The sequence below is a fragment of the Galeopterus variegatus genome, unplaced genomic scaffold (assembly GCF_000696425.1).
Source record: "Galeopterus variegatus unplaced genomic scaffold, G_variegatus-3.0.2 Scaffold76, whole genome shotgun sequence".
In the NCBI taxonomy this organism is placed as follows: Eukaryota; Metazoa; Chordata; class Mammalia; order Dermoptera; family Cynocephalidae; genus Galeopterus; species Galeopterus variegatus.
The window spans coordinates 1,204,648-1,218,838 of NW_007726187.1; the positions used below are offsets into that span (position 1 = coordinate 1,204,648).

Sequence of the window (14,191 nt, forward strand, 5' to 3'; positions counted from 1 at the left end):
AAGGTCTTCTCAGGTCTTTTCTGATACCACACTTTTCCCTGGGCATGTGTGTTGACTTTCTATATTCCCCCATATATGTAGTTGCTTTTGAATATCCTAGTCCTTAAATGTCTGGCTTCCAAAAGGGGAAAAGGGGGAAAGTAAAAGGGCCCTTTAAATCCCCTGGAAGCCACTTCAGCTGGTGGTGGTTACAACAATGGCTGCCCCCCTGGGTGTCTGCACCTCCATGATCAGAAGCAGTCAACAATCAGAGCACGGATCCCAGTATTTGGAGGATAAGGTACTTATTGCCCCACCCTCGTTCTTTCAAGCTGTGTGCATGCCGTGCCAGGTACTCATGTACATTTGCCTGCCCTGGGGCTGGGGGGGGAGTAGCTGTTGTCAGGATAAGAGCTGAAATTGTCAAAATTAACCTTGATATACTGTCCAAGCCTTCCCCTCAAAGCTGCAGGCCTTCAAACAGACTCCAGAGTTCCAAAATAGTTACATCGGACAGATACTGGCCGCACAATTGCTGTCTAGGTGGGGAGATGGATTCCTGGTGTGCTCTGCTCTGCCGTCTTCCCTGATGTCCCTTCCTCCTTTATTTGTATGTTTTAAGAATTTTATTCTAATTTACAGAAATTTATTACAAATACGGGAACATTGTACTTTGAAGTAAACTTGCATTTACCTTACTCTTATGAATGTTTTTATATAAGTGATAGTTATTTTGATTTTCCTCTTCTTTTGTCTGTTTATAGTCTTGGCCTGTTTTTTTGTTCTTGGGGTTTTTTTTTTTTTTTTTTTTTTTTTTTTCCATTAGGGAACTTGAGGTTTTGTTTTGTTTTGTCTTTTAATTATTACAAGTAAGCAATTCAAGCAAAATATATTGACAAATATAATAAAAACTGTTCATCTTTTATAGTTTTCACAGACAGGTAAATTAAAACAGCATAATAGTACCATTTGTAGCCTTTAATGTAGAAGGAAAGTAGAAAAAATGATAAAATGCAAAATTTGGCAATGCAATGTTGAAAGTGGTCTATTATAACTGTTGGTGGCTGGGTGGACCTCTTATAGAAAGCCACTAAGCTACATAAATATTTATATCCTTTGTCCAGAAGTTCTTCTTGGACTTTAAGCTGAGAAAACTCAAAAGAAATACCTGCAGGCACAAATATATTCACTGCAGCACTGTTTATAATTATGAAAAATGGAAACAGCCCAAATGTCCAAACAGCAAGAATCTGGCTTAGCTAAACAAGGTACTGTCTTCTTAACTGAAAGTTTTGCAGTCATTTAAAGTCGGTGTCATGTATCATTCTAGAAAAACCCTCATGATACAAGGTCATGTGGAGCAGGCTGTGTAGGCCCAGAGCCTGTTGTGACTCAGCTCCATAAAAGTCACTTTGGCATCTGGCCAAGGACTATGGGGTGGGGAACCAAAAGAGACCCGGTAGACGGGAGAGGGAGGTTTGCAAGTGGGTCCCCCTCTGCTATGATTTCTACTGTTTTCATCATATTACTCAGGCAACTAAAAAAAGAAAAAGAAAAAAAGATGGGGGTGGTTTGGGGGAAGAAAACAGGCAAAGGTTGCAAATTTACCCTAAAACAACAAAATCTGATTAGGAAATTCAATTAGCCAGTTCTACAAGATGTTGGTGGGAAACCCTGGTTCGGGCTGCTCTCCTGAACTGGGTAAACTCAGCTGGCTGTCTGGCTGGACAAAGTTCACAGTGACGCGAGATGTGGTCTTGAAGACCCTGCAGGGCTCTGGGAGCCACGTTCCCCAGAAAGCAACCTGACTCTGGCTCCTGGGCATGGTCCCCCACGCGAGGATGCCGAATGCCTCAGCAAATGCCACCTGCTCTGAATGGGTCCCTCGTCCTTCCTTGAAACTGAATGACATGAGGCCATGTATGTGTCTGTCATTTCCGTCACCCAGGTACAATGTTGGGCTGTACCTTTTAGTAGAGCCTCGCGATTCTTTTCAATGACCTCCAATTTCCATAGAAATGGGGGAAGATGGAAACTAGTGTGAAATGCACACTGTCAAGTCTCCCTGCAAATGTCACTGAAGATTTTGAGAAACACACACTGTGACGTCACATCTGCAGATGAGGATGAGAACGCCAAGGTCCAGGGAGGTACAATCATCAGTCACAGTCACAGAGGTCATGACTCGTGGATGCAGCCTGTTGAGAACACCCTTGGAAACAGACTGATTGATGCTCCAGATACCCCCAGACCCCAACACCAGAGGGGAGCAGGGAGGGTCCCAGGCGTGGGCCTAACTCCCAGCTGTGTACCTCCCTCCTCAACAACAGGACAAAGGGCCCAAGACACAGGGCGCTTCTGCTGCTGCAGCCCCCCAGACCACTGACCCCAGACATCCTGGAAAAGCCTCTCACATGCTAAAAAGTCCCTCACCTCCCCAGATGCCAACTGCCTTTGCCTGAGATGAAATCATTAGATTTTCATTTACTTATTCAGCCAGGCCTGCAGTTAATCTATTAAGCTTACTCCTTTTTTTCTTTCCATTTATTTTCTTTTTTGAAAGGGAAGTTTTAGGGCCAGCCCATAGCTCACTCAGGAGAGTGCGGTGCTGACAACACCAAGGCCATGGGTTCGGATCCCATATAGGGATGGCTGGTTCGCTCACTGGTTGAGTGTGGTGCTGACAACACCAAGTCAAGGGTTAAGATCCCCTTACCGGTCATCCTTAAAAAAAAAGAATGAGAAGTTTTAAAAAGGCCTCATGGACTTTTTCCATTTCTAGCTCAGGAGAGGACTGACAGTGCCCAGAGCATTAGCTCATGTGCCCAAGGACACTACAGCAATTGCAGCCCCAGCCTGGAGACCAGAGCAGCTCTCTCCTCTCTTGCCCTCACTCTCTGCCTCAGGGCCTTTGCACGGGCTCTGCCCTTCCCCTGCACTGCTGTCTCCCCTGCTCTTTGCAAAGCTACTTGATTCCCAGCCTTTGGGCTTTGGATGAAATGTCCCCTCCAGTGAGGCCTTCCCTGGTTGCCCTCCCCACGTGCGTGCACACCCTCCATGACTCTGTCTCTGCCTTGTGTTCCCTTCACAGTACGAATCACAACTGGCACCCATGTTACACATTTGTTTTCTTGATCTTCTGCCTGTTCCCTGTCTGAAATCCCCCCAAGAACAGGAACCTGGGCATCTGATTCACAGCTGTGGCATCACCTCCTGGCATAATTCCTCGCTTATATTTGGAGCTCAATAAACAGGTGTGGAGGAAGGGAGGCTCTGTCTGTGTTTCTAAATCACACACATGGGACAGAGATCTGTAAAGCATATCATCCAAATGTCCTCCATGAGGCTGGGCTCGGACGCGCCCAGACCTGGGTCTGAGACTGCTTTTGTTTCTGACTAGCTGCGTGACCTCACACAGGTTATTCAGCCTCTCTGAACTTGCATCGCGTCCTCCGCAAAACGGGAATAACTGCTAGCAGGTGGGCACAATGGAGGTAGGTCTGAGGCAGGGCCGGGGACAGGGTGTGGGCAGCCCCCGAGTCAGTGCAGGCCCGGGATCTGGTGTAGGGCCAGGTGGAAGGGGAGCCACTCTTACTTACCTTTGGCAGTGCATACTTCGGCAGCTTCATCAGGACAAATTCACCACGACGATAAGAAACATAGTACTTGGTCCGGTTTGTTGAGGTTGCCTAACGGGAGGGAAGAAACCCATTTTTAAGGGGCTTGATTTCCAGTCAAGCCAAATTCTCTTGAATAAGAAACTACACATTGTATTCGCCTGGTGAAAATGCCCTTTTACTCTGTGTATAGCTGTTCCGACTGAAATGGACAGACTCCTATTCATCCTTCAAAGCCCCACACCGAATGCCCCTCCTCTGGGAAGTCTTCCTCTGCTCCCCTCAGTTAGAACTAACCTTTTCCCCATGCTCTCTCAGCACCACGTTTCCTGCACCCGAGTTACGGAATACAGTGGAGAAAGCCCCATTTCCCAGAACTTCTCTTAAAGAGAGTACACTGGTGAGCCAGGTGGAGGGGGAGACAGGCCAAAGGTAAGCTCAGGTCATGAAAGGTGACCACCCAACCATGAGGCATGAAAAACAAAGCAAGAGGCAATAGTTCCCGAGCCCTGTCAAGGTGGTGGCACTGTCCCGAGTGCTTTACCAGGGCAGCCCATTGATCCTACAACGACAGCCCCGTAAGCTGTGGTCATTTCCATATTATACGAGAGGAAACCAAGGCACAGGCATCGAGTGACTTGCCTCCCACACAGGCAACAGAAGAGCCAGGAAAAGAGGCATCAGCTTTCTTGGGCAGGACGAGGAGGGAGCGAGGGGAAGAGGAGGAGGAGGGGCACAAGAGGAAGGAGAGGGTGGCAGTTCCCGTGGGGACAGTCTCCTGGAACCCTAAGTCTCACTGCATGTGTGCATGTGGATGTGAGGGAGCTGTGCCCGTGTGCGTTTCATGTGGGCACGTGTGCATCTCGTGTGTGCACATGTATGTGCTCCATGCATGTGCACCATGTGGCCCATGCACATTTGCACATGTGTGAGCATGCATCCCACATGTGTGGGTGGGTGTGTCCCGTGTGTGGGTGAGCATGGGTCCTGTGTGTGTGCATGTGTATGAGTTTGTGCATACATAACACGGTGCAGTGCTTGAGAGCACAGCCATTGCGTGCGTTCAAATTCTAGCTCCAGCACCTGTCAGCCATGTGCCTTGGGGGAGCTGCAGAACCTTTCTGACAACAATATCAGAGGCCGCCTGAGGGGGCAGTTGTGGGGACTCATGTCTGAAGCACCTGGGGCAGTGTGTGGCTCTGTAGGAATCATAAAGGTGTTGGATGTTGTTATTGCTGCAAATCAACAAATACACGGCGACCCCTTCCAACAGGCCAGCAGTGGGCAAGGCCTCATGACCACAGTGATGACAAAACCTCTCTAGACAAGTCTGTCCACGAAGGCAGGGGCTGTGAGGTCTTGTGGCGGTCCAGCCCCCCGTGCCCCCCGTGTGGGGAGTGCTGTGATGCTGGAAGCTCAGAGGTCCTGGGAGCTCAGAGTAAGGTCTTCTGGGGTGAGGGAGGCCGGGCAGGCTTCCTGGAGGAGGTAGCGCTCTGCTCCCTCAGCAGGAAGAGCCACACGGCCAGAGACAGACTGCCTGCTTAACAGGTGGGGGATGTCGCCCAAAAGACTGTCTGTGAGAAGTCACTGCCCCTCTCAGAGCCCCGTCTCCCATCAGATAAGCTCCAGGGGTGGGCAGGAGAAGGCAGGGCCAGGTTTGGCCAGCCTCCACCACTCTAGAAGTTTGCATTCACCAGGGAGGGCACTGGGGAGCCATGGGCAGATGCCGCGCAGATGAGGTCCCACTCCTGCCAGCTGGTGAAGACAGCGCAGCCTCTCATGGGCACAGGTGGAGAATGAACCAGGCCTTCGAGCACTGTTGCCACCTCCCCATCTACAGGCTACTGGGGGGTGCAGAGTTGGCTTTAGGTGAGTGCCCTGGAGGCCACTGTGCCCAAAGGCAAAGCAGAACCTCAGGGCTGTATCTGAAAGATGCAAATGCGACTTTTGCTGGTGAACGGAGCCAGGCAGGACACCCACGTTGTCTTTTTATGCCATTGCCGCCTCCTCAGAATGACCCCATGGTGGGGAGAACTGACAGGCAGGAGCGAGTCAGAACCTTTCATGGAGCGGCAGGCCCCCAGAAGTGAGCGCAGAAAGGATCGTCAGTCCCACTGCATGGAATAGCAAACAGAGGCTCAGAGGACCCATGGCTGTCGTCCAAAGCCAGTCCGTGTACCATCAGGGTCAGACACCCTGTGTGGTATGATGAAATGCCCCCTCCGCAGCCCAGATCCCCTCTCCAAGGGACCTCCATCACCCTTCTGAGAGAGTAGCTTCAGCAGTGGGATGGCTGAGAACCACTTAGCACCTTGGCCCCAGGCTCTATGCACGGGATGCTTCTGTGCAACACCATGCTCTCATTTTTGTCTCTGTCTGTCACAGTCACAGAGTGGCTTTGTCTAATATTGGAGACAGGAGAAGGCTTGGTGTTGAGCTTCTGGCAGCTCCAGCCACACCAGGGTCCAGCAGGCAGCACACACTCCGGCTGTTGGGCCACTCCGCCCGTCTAGTTCCTATCCGACAACACCCAGCCAGAGCCAAGCCCAGCTTCCCTGAACCCTCCCCTACAGCCCCTCACAGCCCAGACCCGACAGTCAGGCCTTTCTTCCTAAAACCCTCTACCTGAGCTACCCCAGGTTCCCAGGGTGCACATAGTAGTGACACAACCTGTGCAGCCACAGGGCGCTCCTGGCGTCTTGCGCTGCAGGGTGTTGACAGGCCAGACCATCACCATGTTTACAAACCACTCAACATGGGATATGGTTCCCAAAAAGCTGACCCTGACTTTGCTCCAACACTGAGTGGATATCGGTAGGAACGCAATGCTAGGTGCCGGGAAACAGGTGGTCAGTATAGACCTAGTGCCCAGCCTTGGATGGCCTGGGTCTGGTGTAGGAACAAGAGGGGGAAGCAGCGAAGGATGGCACGGGAGGCCTGGACTGTGACCAAGGAGGGAGCAGGGCTGGGGGTGCTGTGTGGAGGCAGCCAGTGGGCCCGGAGTGGAGGCAGAGATCGGGGAAGACTTCCTGAAGGAGGTGGTGCGTGATGAGTCTTGGAGAAGGAGCAGGAATTGGCCGGTGAGGAAGGGGGAGCACATTCCAGGCACAGGAACAACATATGCGAGCTCACAGAGGGGCGTGGAAAGCTGTGGCCGGGCGTCCGCAGAGGACATGGAGACGGGCAGGGCTGGAAGTCAGGGCCGGCTCCAATGGGGGTGGGATGCCCCTGCCCGTCCCAGCCCCCTAACTCCAGGGTGGCCCGTGGCTCACGCTGAGTGTGGAGAGGGGAGCTGGGGAGACAAAGCCTCGTGGAGACAGGACAAGGAGGAGGCTGGGGAGTATGGGGGTCTTCAGGGGAAGAAGACCCAGTGGCTTTTCCCAAGGGGCTTTCTCAGCAGGAGACTCTGGACTTGTCTCATGGGGTCCAGAGAACAGGGGTCAACGCATGAGAGTCAGAGGACACGGACCCTGTCCTGGTGCTAGATGAACCTTCCAATGATCTGAGCTAGCCAGAAACAGCCCTTATCAGTTCCAGTGTCACCAAGAAACCAAATAGGGCAACACAGGTATGGGTTTGGGAACCCCAGTGGTGGGAGACTGGGGTGGGCAGAGGGAGGCAGAGCTCGCAGCGTCCCCGAGCCAGAGTTCCAGTGACTAGGTGATCCTGGGATGCTGCAGCCACAGTCGCGGTGCAGGGGAACGTGAGCTGCCTAGTAGCACTTAAAAGTAAAAGAGCCATTTTATTGCCTCTTTTCCAAGTGATCCCATTTTCCCCAAAGTGGCTTATATGCCACATCAACTACTGCCCATTTCAAAAAGCCCCGGGAGCTCAGAAGTAAGCTTACCTTAAAGAAGATGTAATCGTCCTGCACGGTCAGAGAGCCGTGGTCAATGGGGCCTGCGAACGGGGCTGTTAGTGTCTTATCGGAGCAATTGTGGATCTGGCAGGTGACATACCGAAAACCTGCAGGAGATAAGAGCCAGCCATGAGGCGCATGAGACAGCAAATATTCAGACTGCAGCCGGAGAAGGGGTTGGAAACAGCCTTGGACACGACTGCCTGCTACACGTTCTGGGCTCCAACTGTATTCTGATACCACCACGGTGGTTTGCTTGTAGGTTTGACTTTTAAAGAGCCTGCCCATGATGACACCTGCTGCTGAATGGGGGCCACTCCGTGCCAGGTGCACTCTCAGATGAGTGCCTTTAATCCTCAGGAAGGCACTGCTAGTGCGCTGGGAGCACACCGTCCCCACAGGAAGGGAGTGGGACACAAGTGTTCTTTCCTCTCTACCTTTAAGCAAATGCTCTTCACACATTTTCAAATATTTATGGTTGAGCAAAACTGAATGTATGCTTTGCCAGACAGCTGCTGTGTTTATTTCAGTCCTTCCGTTTCCCAGGGTTTGGTGGCACATGAAGGCTGGAGCCGTCCAGCCTTGAGGAAGCTCTTCTGCCTGGCTTGGGAGCCAGGAGCAGGTCCAGATGCAAGGACCAGCGTGGAGCCCAGAGCAGGAAACTCTGAGTCCATGGAACTTTTGGGCATGTCCTGCCAGGGCCCTGGTGCAGGGTAGTGTGGAGAGTGGCTAGGGGCGTGGGTGTGGAGCCAGGAAGACCCATGCCCTCATGCAGACCCCACAGCATGCAGTGGGATGTGCACAGCCTCAGGCTCTGACACTGTGCCACGAGGTGTTGCCCACCTCACAGAGCTGCTGGAGGACTCAGTGAGACGGGGACATGCAGTCCACCCACAGCTGGCCATGGCTGTGCCACCGCCAAACCTCCTGGGACATATCCGCCATGTCTTTGAAGGGGCGAGTCATCCACGGTGGTCAACATTGACATGCTGCAGTGGGCTTGCCTGGCTGCAGAGCAGGTCGGAGACCAGCCCAGGGCAGGCTCAGCCGACGCCCACGCGTTCACTCATTCACTCATTCACTCGTTCACTCACTCACTCACTCACTCATTCACTCATTCACTCACTCACTCACTCATTCACTCACTCACTCATTCACTCATTCAGTCACTCATTCACTCATTCACTCACTCATTCGTTCACTCACTCACTCACTCACTCATTCACTCACTCACTCACTCACTCACTCATTCACTCATTCGTTCACTCATTCACTCACTCATTCACTCACTCACTCACTCATTCATTCATTCACTCACTCATTCGTTCACTCATTCACTCACTCACTCACTCACCCACTCACTCACTCATTCACTCACTCACTCACTCATTTGTTCACTCATTCACTCACTCATTCACTCACTCATTCATTCACTCACTCACTCATTCACTCACTCACTCATTCACTCACTCACTCACTCACTCACTCACTCACTCACTCACTCATTCACTCACTCACTCACCCACTCATTCACTCATTCACTCATTCACTCACTCATTCACTCACTCACTCACTCACTCATTCACTCATTCACTCACTCACCCACTCACTCACTCATTTGTTCACTCATTCACTCACTCACCCACTCACTCACTCACTCACCCACTCATTCACTCACTCACTCACTCACTCACTCATTTGTTCACTCATTCACTCACTCACCCACTCACTCACTCACTCACTCACCCACTCACTCACTCATTCACTCACTCACTCACTCATTTGTTCACTCATTCACTCACTCACTCATTCACTCATTCACTCACTCATTCATTCACTCACTCACTCATTCCCTCACTCACTCACTCACTCACTCATTCACTCACTCACTCATTCACTCACTCACTCACTCATTTGTTCACTCATTCACTCACTCACTCACTCACTCATTCACTCGTTCACTCACTCATTCGTTCACTCATTTGTTCACTCATTCACTCACTCACTCATTCGTTCACTCATTCATTCACTCACTCATTCACTCATTTGTTCACTCATTCACTCACTCACTCACTCACTGACTCATTCACTCACTCACTCACTCACTCATTCACTCACTCATTCACTCACTCACTCACTCACCCACTCATTCACTCACTCACTCACTCACTCACTCACCCACTCATTCACTCACTCACTCATTCGTTCACTCATTCATTCACTCATTCACTCACTCATTTGTTCACTCATTCACTCACTCACTCATTCACTCATTCACTCACTCACTCACTCATTCACTCACTCACTCACTCATTCACTCATTCACTCACTCACTCACTCACCCCTTCACCCACTCACTCAGTCACACACTCAGTCACTCAGTCACTCAGTCACTCACTCATTCACTCACCCAGTCCTCTTTGCTGTGTCACTCATTCGCTTCTTCACTCTTTCACTCTTTCCACCATGGCTGGGCTGTCACTGTGCCCTGACTTACAGCACTTGCCGATTTCTGTGGTCAAGATGGATGCCCTCGATTTAGGATTTGGGCCTTTCCTTCCTCCTGGTGAGAGGCTGGGATGTCATGAAAGACAACCACCCTCAACTGCATCCAGTACTGCTATGCCACCCTGTGAAAGGCCTGGGATATTTTGGGATTTGGTGAAGGCCTCAGGGGGTGTGAGGAGAGGATGGCAGAGCTGGGGTGTACCCTCCTGTGACCCTGTGACCTCAGACAAATCTAGACCCTCTCTGGACTTTGTTCTCCTGGTTATTAAAATGGAGACAATACCAGCTACCGCACCTGCCCACAGTGTGGCAGGACCTGGCTAAGAGCTAAGGATTGGGAAATGGTAAATGGCCATCCCCCAGTGTCAGTGTCAACGTGTGACAACCTGGTGTGGAGCACTGCATGGTATTGACTCATTTGTTGTCATTATTTCTGTTTTACAGGTGAGGGGACGGAGGTTACTGCCCAGGGTCATGCTGTTGGCCAGTGGCAGGCTAGGAGCAGATGCCAGCATTTCTGCTCTTAGCCAGGACTTGATGTTCCCTGGCACTGCTCTGTCCCCAGGGAGTGCACTCTGCACAGGAGCTCTGCTGCCCTGCATCCTCAGCACCCCTGCTCATCAAAGACAGTGTGCGGAGGTCACCGCCTGAGGAGAGTCCCAGCGGGAGGAGCACGAACCTGGCACAGTATTTAAATGTGTTTGGACTAGTGACTGGCACCTGGTCACAGCCTCCCTCCCCCTCCCCCACTACACTCGGGGTCCTACTGCTTGTACAGGATTGAGTCTGTACTGTCTCCCCACCAGGCCAGGGGCAGGGGTTTGTCCAGCTCATCTCTGTGTCCCTGGCAGGGTCAGAATGGTACACAGGGGACTACAAGTGTCTGTGGAATGAAAGTACAATCTGTGGGTCCTTCCAGCTCTGATGCTCCAGAACATTCCATGGTTCTGCCGCCAATTCCTTCCTCAGGAGCACCGAGGACCTGCCTCATGGCACGTGAGGCCCGTGGGCTCTCCATGGCATGAAGCCAGCTAGATTGGGGTGGCCAAGCGCCTGCCCCACTGGAGGAGCCACACAGGCCCCACCCCTCCTCAGCCGTCAGCAAGCGCTGGGGTGGGGGCTGGGAGAGCGGGAAACACTCAGTGCTCAGGGGCCAGAACAAATTGCCCTCTTAATAGACTTTTCCACTGGAGCGGAGCTCCTTGACTTCAATTTATCCCCAGCTGGAAAACAAGCGCATTTAAAATTATGCCACATCATACAAAATACAGCAAGGTCGGCTGTGCAGGGTGCGCATGGAGGAAGAGGGACTGAACACGGTCACCGCTGAGCCTGGAGGTGGGCAAGAAGATGCAGGGACACCTGGTGGCTGCACCCCCAGCTTACCTCCACTGAGGTCCTGGGCTTCCACGTGGACCAAGTCTGGTTCAGCATCCACCCCGGACACAGCCCTGGAAGAGAACAGCCCCGGTCGGTGTCAGGAAGGAGTCACCATGCCCTTCCACCTCAGCTCCCCCCCCACATCTGAGGCCACTCTTGCTCTGTGGTCCAGAGGACACATGAGAGTCCCCTGACCCTGGGGGAAGACATAGCCCCTGCTTCTTCTTTGAGGGAGCCCAGGGGGTCGGGGGTGGCCCTCTGCCCTTCCTAGCACTGTTTATAGAAGACCCTCTGCTTCACAAAAGACTCTCACGTCGTGTTGCTGTTGGGTTTTTTTGTTGTTTTGATCACTGAAATGATCTCAGGGAGCAGGCAGGCCTGGGACCACCACCCTAATTTTGCAAATGAGGAAACTGAGGCTCGAGGAGCAAAGTGACTTGCCTGAAGTCACACAGCTATAAGTGGCTGACTGGGACTCTGGTGGGCATCCAAGTCAAGCCATTGCCTGGGCCCTTCATCCCATTGCTCACTGGCCTCACCACCAATCATGTGCTCTCAGGAAGATCCCACTCCCCACATTGACCCTGCCCAAGTGCTCCCCCAGGGACTTGCCTGAGTCCTTCCATGGGGCAAAGGCTCTGGTGAAAGGAGCCACCTCCCACCACCTCACTCGACAGCTTGCACCAGGCTGGCTTGGGCCATGTGTTGCCAGGCAAGCACCCCACTGGCATGTTGCAGGTGACCCACCGAGGCCAGGAGGATCTGAGACTTACCCAAGGCTCCTGCCCAGGTCTGCCTGACCCCAAAACTCATGATCTTCTCAGACCCTGCACACTGCCCTGTGTGTGGCCAATCCTCCTCCCAGTGCCACCAGCCACCGATCCAGAGGCCTGTGCCCTGGTGACCCTGCCTTCAAGTAGCAGGTGGTCCCGGTTTTAGAGAAGCAGTGATGGAAATGGGGGAGGGGCAATCCTGCCACCTGGACAAGTTCCACAGACGTCTCCAAGAGCTAAGTGGGACCTATTATGTGCCAGGCCCGCCCCAGGCTGCGGGGACGGAGATAAATGAGACAGAGTGGCTGAGGCCGGTGGCCATGCTCCTGCTCTGTCTCTACCCACCAGAGCCCCTCCCCTACTGACTCAGCTCCCCTCTCCCTGCCCTGTGGGCTGGAGTCACCTTCTACCCTCCCAGACAGCTCCTCCTTGACCGGGGGAGAGAGAGAAACAAAGAGGGAGGGAGAAGAGCTTGCCTCCTGGGGACAGGGGCAGGTCCTTGGAGTCTGTACCACACACAGCCCATGCCTGGACCATTCAATAGCTAGTTTAGTGGCAGGTACTCAGGTGAAGGCAACATCTCAGGGGCTCTGGTTGCCCCAGCTCACTTAGTGCAGAATAACCCCAAGTGGTTTGGTTACACCCATTTTACAGATGAGGAAACCAAGGCCCAGAGAGGTGAAAACACATATCCAAGGTCATACAGTGAACAGACCAAAGATCTGCAATGCAAGTCCTGCCATTCCCAAACCGACGTCCCTTCATCACACGGGTCGCCTTTCTGGCTGTGCATAGTACAGTACATGGAAATGATGCCACCAAGGAACAGTGGGTGGGGAGAGTCGGTGTCTCAGCTGCCCTGCCATCCAGTCGGGTGGTCTCAGCTGGGACCTGCTTCTTCCCTGCCCCTCTGTCCCAAGTTCTCCCCTGCCTCTCATAGGCTCCACTTCCCAAGAATGTATGTGAGGATCATGTTCACCACATACGGGGCTGGCCAGAGGTAGAAACCCCCTATTACCCTCTTGGACATGCTCATCTGGCTGTTCCCATATTACGGTGCACCAACTCTGCCTTGGATTTATGCAGCACCTCCACTCTCAGCACTCAAGAGCCAGTAACAACAGGGCAAGGACAGATGCTCAGGGTTAACAAGTCTGAAATGCTCACCAACGAGGGAAATTCACCAACCACCCATTCACTCCAGTGCTGCCCACCACTGGAGCCCCATTCACTGTGCTGAGTGCCACCTGTCCTAGGCTATGTCCATGTCAACCTACTGTGCATGCTCAATAGAAATCCGCAGAGTACTCACTATTGGCCAAGGGCTGAGGACTCAGAGATGAACAAGACACAGCCTCTGCCTTGTAGGAAACACAGGCTAGCAGGAGGCCATAAAAAAATAACTACCTGACCTGTCCACCATCCACCTGTCTATCCATTCTTCCATCAGCCATCCACCTACCCATCCCCCCACCCACCCATCCATTCACCATCCACCGACCCATCCATCTACCCATCCATCCACCCACCATCCACCCACCCATCCATCTACCCATCCATCCACCCACCATCCACCCACCCATACATACATCCATCTGCCATCCATCCATCCCCCATCCACCCACCATCCATCCATCCACGTATGCATGCATCCATTCATTCATTTACTGAGCACCTGCTACGTGCCAGACCTGAGCTGGGGCTGGAAATGCAAAGATGCACTCAATAGATTCCTGCTGTCAGTAGTCTCACAGTCTGGTAAAGATCTGTGAACATTTGTCCCAGGCTCAAATTTTTTAGAACCCAGGTTGGCAAAAAGCCATGCCAATTGGTCACATGAGGGTTCAGGAGGCAGAGTCTCTTACTGGGCAGCATCTCACCACACAGGCAGGGGACATGGGCAGGGATGGGAAGAGGCTCTTTCTCATCCCTGTGGTGTGAGAATGAATCTTCCTCCAGGAGTGGGCAGAAACCGGTTCGTTAGGAGGCTACAGTCCTTCTGACCACAGAGAATGTGTACACGGCACATAATAGGTGTCTATTAAGTGTTTTTTTTTTTTTTTTTTTTTTTTTTT

At 52.3% G+C, this 14,191-nt stretch overlaps 1 protein-coding gene across 1 annotated transcript in view; it reads right to left on the reverse strand.

Moving 5' to 3' along the window:
• SORCS2 (sortilin-related VPS10 domain containing receptor 2) overlaps positions 1-12,045 on the reverse strand; it is an 86,646-nt gene extending 74,601 nt beyond the window's left edge. The window contains exons 1-4 of the mRNA XM_008578792.1: positions 12,014-12,045; positions 11,350-11,414; positions 7,444-7,562; positions 3,579-3,668 (exon numbers count right to left, since the gene is read on the reverse strand). Coding sequence (XP_008577014.1) covers positions 3,579-3,668; positions 7,444-7,562; positions 11,350-11,414; positions 12,014-12,045 — 306 coding nt within the window. The remainder of the gene's footprint in view (positions 1-3,578; positions 3,669-7,443; positions 7,563-11,349; positions 11,415-12,013) is intronic.
• Positions 12,046-14,191: the final 2,146 nt, after the last annotated feature.